This window comes from Hemitrygon akajei, chromosome 2 (genome assembly GCF_048418815.1).
Source record: "Hemitrygon akajei chromosome 2, sHemAka1.3, whole genome shotgun sequence".
Taxonomy (NCBI): Eukaryota; Metazoa; Chordata; class Chondrichthyes; order Myliobatiformes; family Dasyatidae; genus Hemitrygon; species Hemitrygon akajei.
In genome coordinates, this window is record NC_133125.1 from 55,005,098 (window position 1) to 55,027,064 (window position 21,967).

General features: G+C 39.5%; 1 protein-coding gene across 2 annotated transcripts in view; it reads right to left on the reverse strand.

Annotated features, from left to right (window-relative positions):
• glis3 (GLIS family zinc finger 3) overlaps positions 1 to 21,967 on the reverse strand; it is a 490,617-nt gene that overhangs the window by 17,294 nt on the left and 451,356 nt on the right. For both annotated transcript variants that reach the window (XM_073072436.1, XM_073072441.1), the window contains exon 10: positions 12,058 to 12,240. In XM_073072436.1, the coding sequence (XP_072928537.1) occupies positions 12,058 to 12,240 (183 nt within the window). The remainder of the gene's footprint in view (positions 1 to 12,057; positions 12,241 to 21,967) is intronic.

Genomic DNA, 21,967 nt, shown 5'->3' on the forward strand with positions numbered 1-21,967 from the left:
CTAAAATAAATGCAATACAAGAATACAAGTTGTTTTCATCTCTCAAGTAAATCAAAGATTCACTGTCACAATTTTCAGCCAAACTAGTAATGCAAAATATAACTCACAAAAGAAAATATTACTGTAATTGATGCAAAATTTTGTAAGATCTCAGAAACACTAGTTTAAATTTCTAAGTACTTGACCATCCTCACATGGTCATTCTATGGAGCTCAAGAAGGAAAACCTTTCACTAATGTTCCATAGCAATTTCTGCTTGGGCATAATGAGGTTTGCTGTGAGAGGACCACAGTCTAAATAGTGCACTAAGGTTGGTGCACCTCAGTTTATAAGCACATATCCTTTATGACTCCACGTTCATAATTCACTTTAAGGCATTCTAGAAAGGCGAGGGCTAATTGCTTTTTTAAAAGTTTTCAACAAGATACTAAAATGATTAATCCAAGACAACTATTTTTACCTTTAAGACATACCAATGGCCAGGATTTCACTATTGTAAACTTTTAAGGTCCTGCTGCAGATTTTGCACATTCCAAATGCTCATTCATATCGAGTTTCTGAGACAGATCATGACATCTAAATATGGCCAGTCTTCAACCAAATAGATAAACTTAAAATATGTTGTTCTGGTTTCTCTCTTTTAGGGTGATTTGCAAGATTTACCATATCTGTTTTAAGCTTAGCCTTTAAATTTATAATATGAAAATAGCCTATTTATAACCTTTGTGACTGAAGCACTGCATAATTACCATTGTTTAATAAAAACAAGTATGTATTAGCTTTGGTTTATGAATAAGACTGGATGTAATAATTGAAGTATTATTGGCCAACGTTCAAAATCAAATTTTGTTCTGGTACAATTGAATTCTGACAAATGCATTACTAGTTTGCCAAGTAATGATCTCCTTGATTCAAGATTCTGCTTCATCAGATTTTTATCTAGTTCATAAATAAAATGCTTGTCAAACTTTTGTTCCCTGTTCCATTTAATTCTACAACAAACTGTACCTGTACCAATCTACAAATTAATTAATTAATTAATTCTATTTCTTACAGAACAGACTGGATCACCAAAGTATTCTGTCTTTATATTTAGACTTTTGCAGCTCTATAGGTGATTAGCATAAAGTAGGAGTTGAATGGTAATTCAGTGTTTCATATTTATGTTTTATATATCTAAGTACAGAGGAGATGTCAGGGATGTCTGTTTTTTTACGCAGAGAGCAGTGAGTGCATGGAATGGGCTGCCGGTGATGGTGGTGGAGATGGATACGATAGGGTCTTTTAAGAGACTCCTGGACAGGTACATGGAGCTCAGAAAAATATGGGTAACCCCAGGTAACTTCTAAGGTAAGGACATGTTCGGCACAGCTTTGTGGGCTGAAGGGCCTGTACTGAGCTGTAGGTTTTCTATGTTCTATGTTTTTATGTTTTGCCTGGAATTGCATAGAAATATGAATTAGCTAAATACACTAGAATTCTATGAGTGAACTGGAAATGGTTCAGCACATTGTGATTCATTGCCATGCCAATATTTTGCATTGGGCCATTGCTTTAGCCATAAGTTTGGGTTCAGTGATACTGCTTAAATACTGGTATTTATGCACGCCAATATAATAAGATCTACTCCTACGATGGCACAACCCTGAGTTGCAAAGGACACTTTTTATCTTACATGTATGAGGTTTAACTATTCTCTTAAATTTCCACCACAAATGCAAAATTCACAAAAAGGAACTATTACAAATTTAAGTAAAATATGGATTGTGAGATATGCTAGAATTGATGTCCAAATTTGCAAATGTACTGTGCTATGGAGGTAGGTATTCAGCTGTAATTTTGTTCCTGGCTCTCTGTGGAAGTTGGAACCTGTTGTTTCCAAGATGGTGGTCGTGACCAGCCCTATGCCAGCATGTCTCAGCCTGTCAGTCCAGATTACTGCAGCTCATGCTGAGGAAGTGTGATCTAACAACTGCCAATGAAAGCTCACAATGTGTGTATATTTCATCTGTGACTTCCTTGAGTGCAAGTAACTGCCCATTTACATTGTCAGCTACAGCTTCTGAGATGGTGTTAAATTGGTAGGGTAGAAAATAAGGAGATGTGGGATTAGCCAATATTTATATGGTTTAGGTCTTGATTGGCTATGTATATATGTTTGGCATGTTGATTGTTGTGTTATGATTTAAATGATTTGTAGTGAAGGGTGTCATTGAGGTGGTAAATATCAGAGAGAAGGAAAGAGTGCTAACATGATGATCAGAGTTCTTTATTCATTCTCACTCACAGCTGATAGGCTTTTATTAATCTTTGTTTATTATTATCAACACTGTAAACTGTGAAGTGGTGAACTGTAAAGTGGTAAACTGTAAAGTGGTAAACTGAGAACTGTAAAGAGCTGCTTTTCTAGACCATGAGACATATGAGCAAAATTAAGCCATTTGATTATGGCCGATTTATTATTCTCTCTCAACCCCATCCTCCTGCCTTCTTCCTGTAACCTTTGACACCGTTATTAACTGAGAACCTATCAATCTCTGTTTTAAATATAGTCAATAGCTTGGCCTCTGCAGCTTGATACACCCCAGTACTCATGAACTCCAACAACTCTAATGTTGTCAATGGGCAAGCATGTATGAAAGGGAAAATATATTTTTGTGTGACTTGGAGGGTGCCTTGCCTGTTATAATAACCAAACAATAACTACCTCACCTTTAATAGAGGTACAGGCCAAGACATCTTCTTGTGATTGGCAGGAAGTTTGAATTAATTGCTTTTACACCGGCACATGGTTACACTGTGCAGGGGTTGTCTGATTCTTGGACTTCAGGAAAAGCTTAGGGTGCTTCGCAGGAGGGGCAAGTAATTGGTTGCTTTGTCTGGAATAAGTTAAAGCTTCTCTTTGGAGTTGGATAGAATTTTCTTTCACAAGCTTGTCTTGAACTTTGTGTATAATAGAAACTCTGTTGCAGCACTTATGTGATGACTGATCTGTTCCTGCAGTTATTGAACCTAAATGGCTAGTCCTGGTTAGTTTCCAGGCAATAGTGACTCCAGGATATTGCTGATATGGAATATTGTACCATTTCAATACAAAATTGTGCTAGATTGAGAGACTCTCTAAGCAGTAACATGCTAATAGCTTGCTACTTATCATACTATGTCCAATGGTAGGAGGGCTTTTTGTATTCTTATTGAACCTTCATCAAGTGGAGTAGAATTCCTACCTGCACCTCATAGGGTGCAACCTGATGCTACATGAAGTGAAGTTCCTTCCACTTTACTGTCTCTTCTTCCACTTCCTCCTCCTCTTGCTGCTGCCGCTGTGTCACAGGCAGAGGCTGTGTGTAGTTCCCCAGCAGCAAGACTGTGACAGACAAGTGGACCAAGACGGTCTCTGGAGTTTCATGCAGAATGCCTGCTAACAGGTTCAGCCAGAGGAATCTCATCTTAAGGATCCTGATGCACTCTCCACATAGTTGTCTTTGTGAGTGTAGTTTGATTCTCCAGTACCTGCAGAGTTAAGCGAGCTATTTGTCTGACACTAGAGTTGGAATGTGTTGAGCAAGTGATTGCTTCCAGATGACTGAGTATGTGAGCTTCCCGGATGCATGGAGTTGACCATTATACTATTTTGCTAGTGTTACTGTTTCATTTGTATATTCAGAGAATGACTGCCTTTTTGATAGTCAATAGCATCACAAGCCTATGTTCTATCACTTCCACAGCCTTTGGGAAGTCCACAGTCTGGGCAAATTCAAATGCCAGTGTTTCCCAATGCGCTCTGCTCAAGGAAGAGGAAATAAATTCTTCAGTCCTTGAGCAGAGGAACTCTCATGCAGTGGCAGTCTCCAAACTGTGAGGTGTGATATGTATCAGCTGTCTCTTCAAATGACCTAGAGATAAACAAGTTCAGGGTGATAGTGGCCTTCATTTCTACAGGGAGGGAAAAACAGACACAGCTGTGTAACTGGAGCTCTTCCTGTAGAAGTTGGCAGAACCCTGTTATCACTGTCTTTGAATACCAACCTCTGGATACATTGTTCCTTGGGCAGAAGGAGTTAGGAACATTGTTTCTAGAAGCCTCCAAGCAAAATCCTTTTGGCCATTGTCCTTCTGCATGAACTGTTTCAGTTAATGAAAAAAGTCCTAACTTCAATACAGCACAAAAAAATCTCAAGTATTGCAGTGTAGCCCAGCTGCCCCAAACTACTCTCTTCCAACTGAGTTTTACAAGTAATTGAAAATATCTTTAGGTGCAGGACTTTTTCCTGCTGTTAGAGAATTATACAGCAATACTGTACAGATGCTGCCTCTTTGGCTAACGTTGACCAGGCTGTCCACTTAGATAGTCCGATTTCCTGTGGTTTGCCTAAATCCATCTGTCCCCCCCCTCCATGTACCTATCCAAGTGCTGCTTAAATTATGCTATTGAACCAAGCTCGCCCAATTCCTCTGGCAGCTCATTCCATCTACTTAGTACCCCCTACATGAAAAAGTTGCCTCTGGGTCCCTTCTAAATCTTTCCCCTCTCACCATAAATCTCTGCACCCTTGTGTTGGACTCCCCTATTCTAGGAAAATACTGTTACACTTTATCTATACCTCTCATAACTTTAAACAATTCTGTAAGATCATCCCTCATTCTTCTACATTCCAAGGATTAAGGTCTTAGCCTGGCCAACTTCTCTCTATAAATCAGGGCCTCTAACCTTACTAAAATCCTTATTTTTTTTCTGCACTCTTTCCAGCTTAACTATGTCTGTGTACCAGAACTGTACACAGTACTCCAAATGAACTGCATCTTAATGTTAAGGTCTGTCCCGAGCCTTATAGGCTCATCAGGCCAGTGCTTATGCCAGTTTTCGTGGGACGAAGCGACTGAGAGTACGAGACACCCCCCCCCCCCCCCGGCCCCCCGCCGGATAGGATGCCAGTTTATCGCGAGGTTAACAGCAATATACCGGTACCCATTTTCAGCTGGGTGGACTGGAGCAGCATGTGGTTAAGTGCCTTGCTCAACGACACAACACGCTGCCTCAGCTGGGGCTCGAACTCACGACCTTCAGATTGCTAGTCCAACGCCTTAACCACTTGGCCACGCGCCACACCCGTCTTAATGTGCCAACTCCAATGCTGATGGCAGCCAGTGTGCTATGCTCCTTTTCCACCACCCTGTCTACATATGATGCTGCTTTCAATGAACTATGCACCTGTACTTTCCTCTGTTGCAATATACACCTTAGTGCCTTAGTGCCTAATGCCATTCATAGTATAAATCCTACTCTGGTTTGGCTTTCCAAAATGCATCAACTTACACTTAATTATATTGAAATACATTTGCTATTCCACAGCTCAATTCCATAGCTGATCAAGATCTCCTTTTAATCTACAATAAACTTCTTATATTTATTTATTTAGAGATACGGGACAGAACAGGCCCTTCTGGTCCAACGAGCAGTGTTGTCCAGAAACCCACCTCTTTAACCTTTACCCAAACCACAGGATGATTTACAATAAACAATTAACCTTCTAACCTTCAGAATATGGGAAGAAACTGGAGCACCCGGAGGAAACCTACATGTTCACAGGGAGGACGTACAAACACCTTAGAGATGACATTGGAATTTAACTCCAAACTTCTTCAGTATCAGCAACACCTCCCAATTTCATGTTATTTGCAAGCTTGCTGATCAACCTGGTGCATTCACATCCAAGTCATTTATATAAGTAACAAGTGTTCCCATACCAATCCCTGCAGCATTACCAGTAGTCACTGGTCTCCATTTTGAGAAACAGCCTTTAACCACCACCCTCTGTTTCCTCCTCTTTCTTGAGCCAATTTGGAATCCACCTAACAAGCTCTCCTTGTACTCCATGGGACTTAACTTTCCAGATTAAACTGCTATTTGGCCTTGCTGAAGTCCAAATAGACAAAATCCTCTGTCATACACTCCCTTACTATTTTTGTTATCTCTTCAAACAACTCTAAAAGATTTGTCAGACATGACTTCCCATGCACAATGCAATGCTGACCCCTCCTGATCAGACCATGTCCATTCAAATTCTGGTTGATCTTGTCCCTCAGAGTTCCCTCTAGTAACTTTCTCACCATTGATGTCAGGCTAACTGTCCTGTAGTTCACTGGCTTTTACTTGCTACCCTTTTTAACAACAGAATGGCCTAACCTTAAATACACCCAATGACCTGGCCTCCATAGCAGCATGTTGCAACAAATGCCACAAGTTCACCACCCTTTGGCTAAAGAAATTTCTCCACATCTCTGTTTCGAAAGGGCACCCCTCTATCCTGAGGCTGTGCCCTCTTGTCCTAGACTCTCCCACCATGGGAAACATCCTTTCCACATCTACTCTGTCTAAACCTTTCAACATTCAAAAGGTTTCAATGAGATCCCTCCTCATCCTTCTGTATTCTAGCGAGTATAGACCCAGAGCAATCAAACGTTCATTGTATGATAACTCTTTCATTCCTGGAATTATCTTTGCGAACCTCCTCTGGACCCTCTCCAATACCAGCATATCTTTTCTAAAATGAGGGGCCCAAAACTGTTCACAATACTCAATGTGAGGCCTTACCAGTGCCTTATAAAGCGTCAGCATCACATCCTTGCTCTTGTATTCTAGACCACTTGAAATGAATGCTAACATGGCATTTGCCTTCCTCACCACCGATTCAACCTGCAAGTTAACCTTCAGTGTGTTCTGCACAAGGACTCCCAAGTCCCTCTGCATCTCAGATTTTTGGATCTTCTGAAAGTTCAAAAATACAACATCCACTGCATCCCCTTTACCTATCCTACTTGTAATCTCCTCAAAGAATTCCAACAGGTTTGTCAGGTAAGATTTTCCCTGAAGGAAACCATGCTGACTTTGTACTATCTTGTCCTGTGTCACCAAGTACTCCATCACCTCATCCTTTACAATTGACTCCAACATCTTCCCAACCACTGAGGTCAGGCAAATTGGTCCATAATTTCCTTTCTGTTGCCTTCCTCGTTTCTTGAAGAGTGACATTTGCAATTTTCCAATCCTCTGGCACCGTGCCACAGTACAGTGATTTTTTTGAAAGATCATTTCTAATGCCACCACAATCTCTAATGCTACCTCTTTCAGAATCCTAGAGTGCAGTTCATCTGGTTTGGGTGACTTGTGTGTCTTTAGGTCTTTTAGCTTTATGAGCACCTTCTCCCTTGTATTAGTAACTGCACCCATTTCACATCCTTCACACACTGCAATATTAGGCATACTGCTAGTGTCTTCCACAGTGAAGACTGATGCAAAATACTCATTTAGTTCATCAGACATCTCCTTGTCCCCTGTTATTATTTCTCCTGCCTCATTTTCTAGTGGTCCTATGTCCCGTCTCATTTCTCCTTTATTTTTAACATACTTGAAAAAACTTTTACTATCCACTTTGATATTATTTGCTAGCTTGCTTTCATATTTCACCTTTATCCTACTAATGATTTTTTTAGTTGCTCTAAAAGCTTCTAAAAGCTTCCCAATCCTTTATCTTCCCACTACTTTATGCTTTGTTGTAAAGCCTTGCTTTTGCTTTTACAATAGCTTTGACATCCCTTGTCAGCCATGGTTGTAGTATTTTACCATTTGAGTATTTCCTCCTTTTTGGAATACACATGACCTGCACCTTCCTATTTTTTCCAAGAAACCAATGTCATTGCTGCTCTGCTGACATCCCTGCCAGCAGCTTTTTCCAATTTACTTTAGACATAGAAAAACCTACAGCACAATACAGGCCCTTCGGCCCACAAAGCTATGCCAAGCATGTCCTTACCTGAGAAATTACCAGGGGTTACCCACAGCCCTCTATTTTTCCGAGCTCCATATACCTGTCCAGGAGTCTCTTAAAAGACCCTATTGTATCTGCCTCCACCACCGTTGCTGGCAGCCCATTCCACGCACTCACCACTCTCTGCGTAAAAAACTTATCCCTGATATTTCTGTACCTGCTTCCACCTAAAACTGTGTCCTCTTGTGCTAGCTATTTCAGCCCTGGGAAAAAGCCTCTGACTATTCACATGATCAATGCCTCGCATCATCTTATACACCTCTATCAAAGTCACCTGTCATCCTCCGTCACTCCAAGGAAGAAAGGCCGAGTTCACTCAACCTATTCTCATAAGGCATGCTCCCCAATCCAGGCAACATCCTTGTAAATCTTCTCTGCACCCTTTCTATGGTTTCTACATCCTTCTTATAGTGAGGTGACCAAAACTGAGCACAGTACTCCAAATAGGGTCTGACCAGGGTCCTTTATAGCTGCAACATTACCTCTTGGCTCCTAATCTCAATCCCATGATTGATGAAGGCCAATGCACTGTATGCCTTCTTAACCACACAGTCAACCTGTGCAGCAGCTTTGAGTGTCCTATGGACTTGGACCCCAGGATCCCTCTGATCCTCCACACTGCCAAGAGTCTTACCATTAATACTATATTCTGTCATCATATTTGACCTACCATAATGAACCACCTCACACTTATCTGGGTTAAACTTCATCTGCCACTTCTCAGCTCAGTTTTGCAACCTATCAATGTCCCGCTGTAACCTCTGACAGCCCTCTACACTATCCACAACACTTCCAACCTTTGTGTCATCAGCAAACTTAGTAACCCATCCCTCCACTTCTTTATCCAACTCCTCTCTCATACCACTGTAATTTCCCTTTCTCCACTGAAACACTGCTACATTAGACTTTACTTTCTCTCCATCAAATTTCAAGTTGAACTCAATCATATTATGATCACTGGTTCATACGGGTTCTTTTACCTTAAGCTCCCTAATTACCTCTGGTTCATTACATAACACCCAATCCTGTATAGCTGATCCCCTAGTAGGCTCAACAACAAACTGCTCTAAAAAGCCATCTATTAGGCATTCAACAAACTCACTCTCTTGAGATCCATTACCAGACTGATTTTCGCATTCGACCTGCATGTTCAAATCTCCCATGACTACCATAACATTGCCCTTTTGACTTGCCTTTTCTATTTCCTATTTTAATCTGTGGTCTACCTCCCAAATGGTGTTAGGAGGCCTGTATATTACTACCATCAATGTCCTTTTACCCTTGTAGTTTCTTAACTCAGCCCACAAGGATTCAACATCTTCCGGTCCTATGTCACATCTTTCTACTGATTTGATGCCATTCTTTACCAGCAGAGCCACACCACCCCCTCTGCTTACCTTCCTTGCCCTCCGATACAACATGTAACCTTGGACATTCAGCTCCCAACTACAACCATTCTTCAGCAACGATTCATTGATGGCCACATATGTTGTGAAAATAGTTGTTTTACGGCAACAATACGGTGCAATACAAAGAAATCACACTGTTAAAATAAGGAACTTACAAAAAGTAAGTAGTGCATAAAGAGAGCAAAATAATGATGTCACCTTAATGGATTCATGGACCGTTCAAAAATCTGATGGCAGAGGGGAAGAAGCTGTTTCTAAAATGTTGAGTGTGTCTCTTTAGGCTTCTGTTCCTCCTCCCTGATGAGAAGAAGACATATCCTGGATGGTCAAACAACACACACAAAATGCTGGTGGAACACAGCAGGCCAGGCAGCATGCGTTCCACCAGCATTTTGTGTGTGTTGTTTGAATTTCCAGCATCTGCACATTTCCTCCTGTTTGATATCCTGGATGGTGACGGTTATTAATGATGGAAAGTACCTTTTTGAGGCATTACCTTTTAAAGTTCTCCTCAATAGTGGTGTGGCTAGTGCCCATGAAGAGGCTGATCCTCTGTAGTTTTTTTAGATCCTGTGCATTGGCATCTGTATACCAGTCAGCAATGCAAACAGTCAGAATGCTCTCCATGATACATCTGTAGAACGCTGACAGATATATCATGGAGTCTTTGGTGGCATACCAAATCTCCTTAAGCTTTTGATAGATTATAGCCACTGGCATGCCCTCTTTGTAATTACATCAATATACTAGGCCCAAGATAGATCATCAGAGATGTTTGCACCCAGGAACTTGAAGCTGCTCATCCTTTCTATTGCTGACCCTCGATGAACACTGGTGTGTGTTCTCCCAACTTCTTCCTGAAGTCCACAATTAATTCCTTGGTCTTATTGAAGTTAACTGCAAGGTTGTTGTGACACTATTCAACCTATCTCGCTCCCGTACGTCTCCTCGTCACCATCTGAAATTCTGCCAACAACAGTTGTGTCACTGGCAAATTTATAGATGGTGTTTGAGTCACTCAGTCATGAGTGCAGAGAGAGTAGAGCAGTGGGCTAAGCATGCTTCATTGAAGTATGCCTGTGGTGATTGTCAACAAGGAGGGGATGCTTTATGAATATTCTCCTAAACATTGCCACTTGTTTCCTTATCTCTTGAGCAAGCATGCTGTGCAGTGCAATACTTGTTGAACACGTGAAAGAGAAGTATTTATCCCACTCATGTCCTGTGACACAAGACATAGGAAGTCCCACTGTTCTCTAAGAGGACCTCCTCTCTCCCTAGCCACCCTTTTTACTTTTAATATCCACTTAGAACCTCTTGGGATGTCCCTTAATCTTACCTGCAAGGTTCATCCCACTTTCTCTTTGCTTTCCTGATTTCCATCTTAAGTGTATCTTAATCTTTTTATAGTCATCAAGGGATTAACTGGTCCCTGACCTCCTAAACCCAATGTAAGCTTCCTTCTTTTTCTTGTCCAGACCCCCAGTAGTGCACCCTCCCAAGCAGTCCCTCTATATATTGACTCCACAAAAATTTCTGGACACATTTCACAAATTCCACCCGTCCAAGACCTTAACACTCTGGGTGGCCCATTTAATACCAGTGAAATTAAAATCTTCCACTAATACAACATTGTTATTCTTACAGCTTTGACTAATTTCTCTATACATCTACCCTCAGGTTCTTATAGACTATGGGTGGGGGCAGTGTCTGTAATACAGCCCCACTGGAGTGACCCTCCCAAGTTCTACCCATATATACTCACTGGATGATTTACCAAGGGTGCCATTTTGAAGCACTGAGATTACATCCTCCCTTACCAAAAAGCATTGTAACTGGTTGCATTCCTGTCTGTTATGCTGGGGCCATTGTAAAGGATCAGCAGAAAGTTGTAAACTCTGCCAGTTCCATCAGGGCACTTGGATTCCCGAATAGGGCAGCATCCTTCATTAAGAACTCCCATCACCAAGGCCATGTATTCTCCTCATTGTTACCATCAGGAAGGAGGCACAGAAGCCCGAAGGGACACACTCAGCGATTCAGGAACAGCTTTTTCCCTTTTGCCATTCAATTTCTAAATGGACATTGAACCCATGAACGCTACCTCACTTTTTTAACATGATGTCTATTTTTGCACTATTTTAAATTTAACTATGTAATATACATATATATATATACTTTCTTTCATTGACTTACTTATTTTCTTTCAATATTATTATGTATTGCATTGTAGCACTGCCGTTATATTAACATAATATATGCTGATGATACTAAACCTGATTCTGATTCTGAATGTTTAGTGTCTTTGTTTTGTAACTTGGGGAAGGGGTTGCTTGTTTGACTTAGATGTTTGCTTGATTCTTTCACTGTTTGTTTGTAAAAAAAATAGTTAACATGCTTCAATCACATTAACAAGAGAAAATCTGCAGTTGCTGGAAATCCGAGCAACACACAAAAAGTGTTGAGGAAACTCAGCAGGCCAAAGTGTCCTGCCCAAAGGTTTCGGGCTGAAACATTGACCGTACTCTTTTCCATTGATGCGGACTGGCCTGCCATGTTCCTCCAGCATTTTGTATGTGTTGCATGGTTAATGCGCTTACTAGCAATCAGTGTCTTCTCTCTACTTACCAAATCCATGAATCTGCTTCTGCGTAACACACTTGCATGTCCTGTAGAATAATTTGATCAACATGTCCCCGGCATTGTAGAAAGTTTAGTTATTATAACTTGTACATTTCTGTTATGTGCAGTTGCTCTTCAGCATGCTCGAGAGTTGCAAGTATGTGAGGTATTCTAGAATTAAATGGAAATAAACTCACCTGGAAAGCTGGGGTGAGCAGACAATGCTCTGTGGAAGGCATCAAATCCAGCTTGTCCCATAGTTGTGGGAAACAAACAGTCTTCAAGTGGTGATGCCATGTGGTGAGGACTGGCTTGCCGCATATTTCTAGAAGCCTCACTGTATTGGGGTGGGTAGAAAGTTTGCAGCTGGCCATAATAACCTATAAAGAACAGAAGAAAGGAATTACAAAAACTGGCATCACTTTAAGAATTTAGTTACCTTATACCACACAGAAGGAGCTTATATGGTCTCTTGAATCCATGCTGGCTCCCAGCTGAGCAAGCACATTAGTCCCATTCCCTTCTTCTTATTTCCTCATATCCTTCCATATTAATGCTTCTCATCTGCCAAACAACTCCCTTTTGAGTATTTTGTCACTTATTTATGCTAGGGGTAATTTCCAACAACCAATTAACTGACCAGCACATCTCCACTGATACTCACACAGTCACATTGAGAATGTGTATACTGAAGGTCAGGATCAAACATGGGCCCCTGGAGCTTTGAGACAGCATTCTAACTGCTGCACAACCATAATATTTTGTATTTTGCTACATTTATAAAATTAATTTACCAAATTCTGGGTGTTTGTAAAATGCTTCTAACAACCATGCCAAGATGAACGTTACCTCTAGTCTGAGAACATCTCAGCCATTATTTGGTAAATGTGGGGAAGATGATTATTTGGAATGCCTGTTGGTTGGACAAGATGGGGAAACCTGTGTATTAGTTTTCAATATATAAAACTGGCATATTTTACTGTGCTAGGCACCAATAAAGGAGGAAATGAATCAACATTTAACACTGGAGTAAAACAAAATTTATTTTATTATGGGCAATTTCACAATGACTATTGAAAATAGTACATTCTCTGTATAAACATTTGAACGGAAAAGTGCTGATCAACTTCAGAGACAACATATCTTTAAAATGACTAAAATCAGCTGTTCTCAATGTTCAGCACAAAATTACAATGAATTAAATGTTACACTTGCTGGAAGCAGACTGCTTTGTAAAAGGTTACAGCTGAGTCCTATTACAAGAGCAAACTATCAAATCCAAGCCAGCTGGCACAGCCCATCAGATTGGTTATTGAATACATCTTTCACATTGCCTTGCTCTCATTCCACATTTTTGCACCCTCGACAACTTCCTATTCACAATGTACAGAATCTTGAAGTATTATTTGTTGCAACCAATTGTAGCCAAATAACAAAATCTTCATCATGTGGAAGTAATAGATTAAAGACTTAAGATTAATATTGTCTAGTTCCAGATTAAGTTCAATGTGAAAAGGAGAATATGCAATATTATCAGTCCTGTTGAAGGGATTTGGCCCAAAATGACGACTGTACTCTTTTTCTAGATGCTGCCTGGCCTGCTGAGTTCCTCCAACATTTTGTGTGTTGCTCAGATTTCCAGCATCTGCAGATTTTCTCTTGTTTATATACTGTACAATATTTTCATTATTTAAACAGTAGTGTCAAATCAACAAATTTTAAAAAGTGTGTATTTTAATCTCTCCTCTTTCGGTAAAAATTACACTGATAGCATTAGTTCTTATTTCTGATACTTTATAGTTTCAGCACTCATATTTTTACATGCTGTAGGTCAAATGACAATGATAGCTTAGGCTATGAAATACACATTGCAGACATGGAAACTCAACAGCTCAGGCAGCATCTGGGCAAATGAAAGTGCCAGATGGACAAACGTACAGAATCTCCTGTTGCTTATATCAGCTTGCTCCATTAGCCTTGCAGACTGACCAACTAAGAGAGATGGCCACTTTTGGACTGCATGTAGGACCAATTTTTTTGAAAACAGCTGTAAATTCTGATATTTATATTTGATTTACTTATCTGATTATAAGATATTTCCCAACTGTGTGCCAGCATCAGGAAGCCTTGTTCACTGGCGATGTTTATTAAAATTAATAGATGGAAATTCATCGCAGAGCACTTGCAATTTTCTAATATACATAGTTGGCAGTAAATTTTTGTGCTATTAAAATATGAAAACATTTTCCCGAATCCCCACCATAATGAGTGTCAGATTAAACCACAGTCCTGTTCCTCTCAGTGATTCACTCAGCCAGAACTTTCTCTGTACTCTTGAGCTCCAAAAACATTCAATGGGAATAGATTGCTCTGCAGAGGTTGCCCACCATTACCTAATGCAAGGACAGGGGAATTCTCAAAAGCTGGAACGTAGTTGATTCAATGAGTGATGAGTGACTGGTAGCCCTGTTTTCTAACCTGCAAAAAATGTTAACTACCAGCTTTAAAAATTGTACAACATTGAAAATGGCCATTTGGTCAAACATATCTACAGTATGTTGACCTTTGGACTACATCTATACCAATTCTATTTGATCCACAGACTCCTTTGCTTGGTAACTCATGAGCTTAATCGATGCTCTGAGATGTTGTGAGAGTACTTGCCTTCACATCTTCTCAGGCAGTGTGTTCCAGATTCCAACAAATCTAAACATCTTGCCTATCACCTAATATTCAATCCCTCTTGTTTTAGATAACCTCACCAAGGGGGAAAGATTCTACCCTATCTACCTTTTTCATAATTTTGTATCCCTTTATCAAGTCACCCCTCAATCTCCTCAGTTCCAGAGAGAAATAATGACCATCCATCCAATCTCTCCCATAACTGAAATTGTTCCAATCCAGCCAACATTCTGGTGAATCTCCTCTAAATCCTCTCCAGTGGAATCATGTCCTCCTTTTAGTGAGCAGGCCAGAACTCCACACAAGACTCCTGGTGTGGCCTAACCAATTAATTTAGGAAGCTGTTACAACATCCCTGGACTCATATTCTATGGCACACCCAGTGAAGACTAGTAGCCCTTATGTTTTGATGCCTCAACACCTCTCTTAACATCTGGATCTTTGATCTCCTGATCAATAGACTGCAATCATTAAGGATTGTCAGTAACACCTCCACTGTGATTCTTCTCAACACTAGTATCCCAGAAATTTGCATCCTCAGTCCTCTACTCTACTCACTGAACTACATTCATGACTGCGTGGCCAAAGTCTTCTCCAACTACAGGGGTTCCCTTCCTGGACCCCTCGGTTAATGGTAGAGGTCCCTGGCATACAAAAGGTTGGGAACCCCTGATCTAGCAGTTTACAGATGATACTACTATAGTGGGCTGAATCTCAAATAACAATGAGTCGAGCTACAGGAAGAAGATAGTGTCTAGTGAGATGATATCATGACAACAATCTTTTCCTCAATGTTAGCAAAACAAAAGAGCTGATTATTGACTTCAGAAAGGGGTAGGGGCATATGCTACTGTTTATATTAATAGTGGTGAGGTTGAGAGGGCTGAGAACTTCAAGTTATTCAGAGTGAACATCACCAATAGCCCATCCTGTTCCAACCACATGGACGCTATGGCCAGGAAAGCTCACCATTGCTTCTAATTTCTCAAGAGGCTGAAAAAATTTGGCATGTCCCCTTTGCCCCTCTCCATAGAAACCATTCTAACTGGATGCATACATCGGCTTGGTATGGCAACTGTCCTGCCCATGATCACAAGAAAACGTAGAGAGTTGTGAAAACAACTCATGACATCGTGGCAACTAGCCGACATTCTCTCTTCAACCCCTTCCATTAAGCAGAAGATGCAAAAGGCTAAAAGCATGTATCGAGAGCCTCAAGGGCACCCGCTATTATAAGACTGTTATCTTGTATGAAAAAATGGACCTCTCCTCACTATCTATAGTGCTATAGACTTGCACCTTACTGTCGACATGCACTGCACTTTATTTTGTAACTGACTTTATTCTTCATTCTTTTGTTGGTATGCCTTGTTATACCTCCATACAACGTTGTAATGAAATGACAACAGTGTATTGAAGTAGTACAAGGTACAACAACAACAGAATAGACAGAACACTAGACATGTTTTTCTCTATATCTCGTTATGCAACAATAATAAACCAATTTACATTCTTCATCACCCTATCTGTGCTACCACTTTCAGGGATGTATGGACATTCTCAAAGGCCCTACTATTCACACTGTACATCTTACACATACAGTACCTATAAAAAGTATTCACACCATCACTATGCTTCATGGTAAGGATGGTGTATTTTTGATAATACGCGGTGTTTGGCTTATGCCAAACATTGTATTTCGTCTGATGGCCAAAAATCTCAATTTTAGTTTCACAGACCATAGAACCTTATTCCAGCTGACTTCAGAGTCTCCTACATGCCTTCTAGCAAATTCTAGCTGAGATTTTCTGAGTGTTTTTTTCACCAATGCCTTGCTCTTTGCCATTCTCCCATAAAGCTGTGACTGGGGAAGCACCCACCCGAGCAATAGCTGTTATATGCACAGTCTCTCCCATCTCAGTCACTGAAGCTTGTAACTCCTCCAGAGTTGTCATAGGTCTCTTGGTGACCTCCCTCACTAGTCCCCTTCTTGCATGGTCACTCAGTTTTTGAGGACGGCCTGCTCAAGGCAGATTTACAGCTCTGCCATATTCTTTCCATTTCTTGATGATTGACTTAAGTTTACTCCAAGGGATATTCAATGACTTGAAAATTTTCTTGCATCTGTTTCCTGACTTGTGCTTTTCAATAACCTTTTCGCAGAGTTGCTTGGAGTGTTCTTTTGTCTTTATGGTGTAGTTTTTGCCAGGATACTGACTCACTGGCAGTTGTATCTTCTAGATACAGGTGTTTTTACTGCAATCAATTGAAACACCTTGACTGCACAAAGGTCTCCAAAAACAGATCTCCATTTAACTAATTATTTGACTTCTAAAACCACTTGGCTGCACCAGTGATGTCTTATTAAAGGGGGTGAATGCTTACACAATCAATTTTTTGAGCTTTATAGTTGTAATTAATTTAGATCACTATGTGGAGATCTGTCTTCACTTTGACATGAAAGAGTCTTTTTCTGTTGATCAGTGTCAAAGAAAATCAAATTAAATCCACTGTGATCCAATGTTGTAAAACAAAAAAAAACATGAAATCTTCTAATGGGGTGAATACTTTTTATAGGCACTGTATTTGACTTTCCAAAATGTATCAGATTGAAATTGTCAGAAATAATTTCCTGCTCAGTTTTTCAGACAACAGTATCATGCAGTAGTGTGAGAACATCTTTATCGCTATCTTCAACAACACAAATTTTGTCATCTGCAAACTTACTTATCATATCTCCTACATTAACACTCAAATTATTTACCACAGATGTCAAGATCCCAGCATTAATTCTAGCATTAACACTGGTTACAGACTTCCAATCAGAAAAGCAGCCTTCCATCACCACTCTCTGCTTCCTTTATTACTGGGCCAAATTTCAATCCAATTTGGCAGCAAGCCTTAGATATGATGGGTTCTAACTTTTTGGACCAGTTACAGTCAGTCATTAGATTGGACATTCCAATCCATTATGAATGATCATAGAGATATTTAATTACATTCCTCCAGAATTATTTGAGTTTATAATAAAAATGTGATACTTCATTCTTGTCAAAGTTATTTGGTCATTTGGCTTTTAGGCTTTAATGATACAATTCAATAAAGTTTCTATTAAGTATACACCAAAGCCTTCCAAGACAGAGATATGAGGATCAACAAACAAATTATATTCCTAACAGGTGAAACTGAATGGTGGGAACATGATTCCCTAAAATATGGATGTATGTATTTTTTAAATGGATAATGTTATGCAAATCAGCTAAAAGGAAGCTGAATGTAGAATTAGTCTGAAAGTCTGTGAAAATACCTGATTAATATCAAATTAAAATGTAGAACTGCAGACTTTTTACCAACGCAAGGGATGCTGTAGATGCTGGAAATTTTGAGCAACACACCAAATGTTAGGGGAACTCAGCAGGTCAGTCAGCATCCACTGATTTTGGTGGATGGGAAGACATTGGAGCCCATTATTAATGATGAGGTTTCAGGGTACTTGGAGGCATATGATAAAATAGGCTGAAGTCAGCATAGTTTCTTAGGAGAAAATTTTGCCTGACAATTCTGTTGGATTTCTTCAAGGAAATCACAGACAGGATAGACAAAGGAGAGTCAGTGGATGTTTACTTGGATTTTCAGAAGACTTTTGACATGGTGCCACACATGAGACTGATAAACAAGATAAGTGCCCATAGTATTACAAGAAAGATGCTATCATGGATAGAAGATTAGCTGACCGGCAAGATGCCATGAGTGGGAATAAAGGGGTCCTTTTATGGTTGGCTTCTGGTGACTAGAGGCGTTCCGCAGGAGTTGGTTGGGACTGCTTCTTTTGATGCTATATGCTAATGATCTGGATGATGGAATTGATGGTTTTGTGGCCAAGTTTGCTAATGATACAAAGATGGGGGGAGGGATAATATTGTTGAGAAAGCAGGGAGTCTGCAAAAAGATTTGGATAGATTAGGAAAATAGTTCAGTAGGGAAGTGCATGGTCATGTACTTTGGTAGAAGGTACAAAGGTGTAGACTTTCTAAATGGGGAAAGAAATTCGGAAGTCAAAGGTACAAGGGTATTTGAGAGACTTTATGAAAGTTCCCTAAAGTTAACTTGCAGGTTGAGTTTGTGGTAAGGAAGGCAAATGCAATGTTAGCACTTACTTTGAGAGACATAGAATATAAAAGCAAGGACTCAATGCTAAGGCTTTATAAGGCATTGATCAGATGGTATCTGGAGTATTGTGAGCAGTTTTGGGCCCTTATCTGTGAAAGGATGTATTGACATTGGAGAGGGTCCAGAGGAGGTTCACGAGAATGATCCTGGAAATAAAAGGGTTAATATATGAGTAGGGTTTGATAGCTCTGAGTCTGTACTCACTAAAGATTAGAAGAATGTTGTGGGGGGAGGTCTCATTGAAGCCTATCAAATATTGAAAGGCCTAGAAGAGTTAACATGGAGATGATGTTTCCTGTAGTAGGGGTTGTGGTAAAGGAGTTAGGAGAGCGTTATCTAGGACCAGATGGCACATCCCTTCAGAAGAGAGATGAGGAGGAATTTATTTAGCTCAGGGTAGTGAATCTGTGGAATTCATTACCACAGATAGCTATGGAGGCCAAGACATCAGGTATATTCAAAACAGAGGCTGATAGGTTCCTTGTTAGTAAGGGTGTCAAAAGTTATGGGAGAAGGCAGGGGAATAGGGTACAGTGGATGATAAATCAGCCATGATAGAATACTGGACAGACTGAATGGCCTATTTCTGCTTCTCTGTCTTATGGTCTTATAAATCACAAAATATTTCTTTTATGTATATTCTTTCCCAATTGCTGTTTGGAGGAGAATAAAACTGGCGGATGCTGTGACAATTGCAGTAAGTGAGAAGCAAATAGAGACCGTAGTCAAATGTACAGAGTGGCAGCTACTATTGACAATTTCAGAAGCAAAAGTGTGCTTCAAGAGAATATTTTCTCTGTTTATCTTCTACTATTTTGAAGGACTTGGCAATGTTGATCTCTGGTCAGGTTTTGTTTGATATACATAATTTTTTTCATCATAGAGTTTAAAAAATTGTATTGCTATCTTAAACTCTAGATTTATCAAATGCAAGTCATTAAACTAGGTTAGGCATGATTTTACATGTTCTTCTTCTGCTGTATATATGATGAAAATATCACATCACAAATATGACACATGATGTGCCAGTCAATTTTTTTTTGAGTTAACACAGTGAACAAGTAATTGGTCTGACTACACATAGATTAGCTAGTCATCTGACTGGAGCAAACAGCTCTGTTGTGAAGGAAAGAATTTGTTTAATGGTGATTTTCAAGTCCTCAGAACATCATCAGGCATAATGCAGAGAACAAAGAAGTACTTAAATATATTCAATATCATAATGTACAGAAATAAAATAGCTAATTTACTCACACCAATATTTGTCAATGATAATTGACTGAAACAGTCATTCAGTAGGTTTAGTGTGGTTGGTTGAGGGATAATTTTCAACGTCCCATGAGATCCCTTATAAGTATTCAAGAATACAGTGATTAATATTTATTTTGCCAACTTGAAAACAATATTTTACATGAGGAAGGTAAGATTTCTTGTCTCAACTAAATGAGATGTTGTAGTTGGGTGCAGATGGGACTACAGGTAACATGCTGAAGTTGTCCAACTACAGCACTGAAGGCAAATTTGCTTATTTCCACAAAGCTGAACTGCAAGACAGTATATTGGATTCATCTCTTGTCTGGTATGTAGAACCGTAGCCCAGAAGTTCTTGATGTAGGATGTGTAGTGAACCAAGACAATTCTCCTAGAGTACCAGACCATTGACCTTGTTAAATTATTAAGATAACTGGGTGCTTTGTTCAAAGTCACAAGAAGGAACTAAGAGCAAATGAGATACTCTGTGACACTAGAACTGTTAGATAAATATAGGTACTTTGGATTTTTTAAAAATTCAAGACTGGGTCCAAGTGTAGAGTCTATGTAGATTACAATCAGATAGGTCATCTAAAGTTATTACTTTGCATTGTCCCTTTTGCAATGCACTGTTCCATGGAAGCTGTATGGCATTAATCCAGTGGGGAACAATAGTTCCATACAGAGAGCTCTTAGCAAATCTGGCACAAAGAATAATGCTTGGAGAAACACTGTGCAAGAGGAGAAATCAAGCTCAGTGAGAGATATGGTCAAAAGCAATTCATTATTAACTTTAGGACAGCAAGGTCCCAGATCACAAAACTGGGTTTGATGTAAATGGAGCACAGAAAAAAAGAATGCTTGATTTCCTCAGACAAATCAGCTACAACTGAAAGCTGCGTCTTGCACAAAGCCTCAAGACACCAAGTTTTTTAATTTATTTTTAAAAACTCGCTTATACATGGTCATTTATTTTCTCCAAACACTTTGTAAAATTTTGTATACAAAGATGGCCCAGGTTTTCAATGGCCATCCATTGCTATCAAAGCTGCAACTGTGCCAAGCCAAGCATAATTGAACCTCATGTAATGCTTTGACAGTACAAACAGTTCAAATTTACTGAAACATGCTGTTCTGTGTGTGGGTTCTCCTTCATTGCCATTTTGCACCTTTTTACTGTAACACATCAATTTCAGTTTTATGTGCCAAATAAATAATTTCCACTGTTTCAGCAATAAATGTGCATAACTTAAGCAAATATCTGACAGAAAGACAATCAGTGGGCCAGAAAATTTAGTATTAATGACTCAGTTAAATGTGTATGGAATTCCTGCCAAAGAGCTGTCTTCTGTGGTTTTTGCACCCAACAGCTCAAATATCTGTCACATATTCACGGTTCTTTATAAAAGAATATAAAACGGCTTTAGCCCTTTGCTATGAATTTAATGTATAAGTGGTCTCGAATGTGACAGATATCTTAAGATGCAATAACTGACAATCCTGATTATCATAAACTGTTGAGGGTATCTGATGTTGAAAGGCTTGAAACACCTGATGTCCCCAGATTACATAAATGATGATGTACTCCAGTACATCCTGAAATGTATCTCAGCATCACTCCGTTTAAATGTTGTTCTTCAGTGGAATGTGTATATTAGTGGTCTGCAGAGATGAATTTAGTTATTTCTGAACAGAAGCAGGGATGAGTTCTTTGTTTAATTGCTAATGAACATTCTGTCAACTGCATGAGAACTGATCATTTATTTAAAGCTATCTGGATCTGTCTTAAGTGCCTCATTGATTTAAATAAGAACACTTAGTTTTTCTACTCATTCCTGCGTTTTGTTGGATATGTACAGTTTACACATTATTATAAAAATATTAAATCCATTAAGTTATTCCCTTTTAAATTGAATTTTTCATCAGCATCAATCATATTTTACAGTAATAATTTCTAGCAGGAAAATATTTAGTAATTAAAAATTTATTGAGTGATTACTGAAT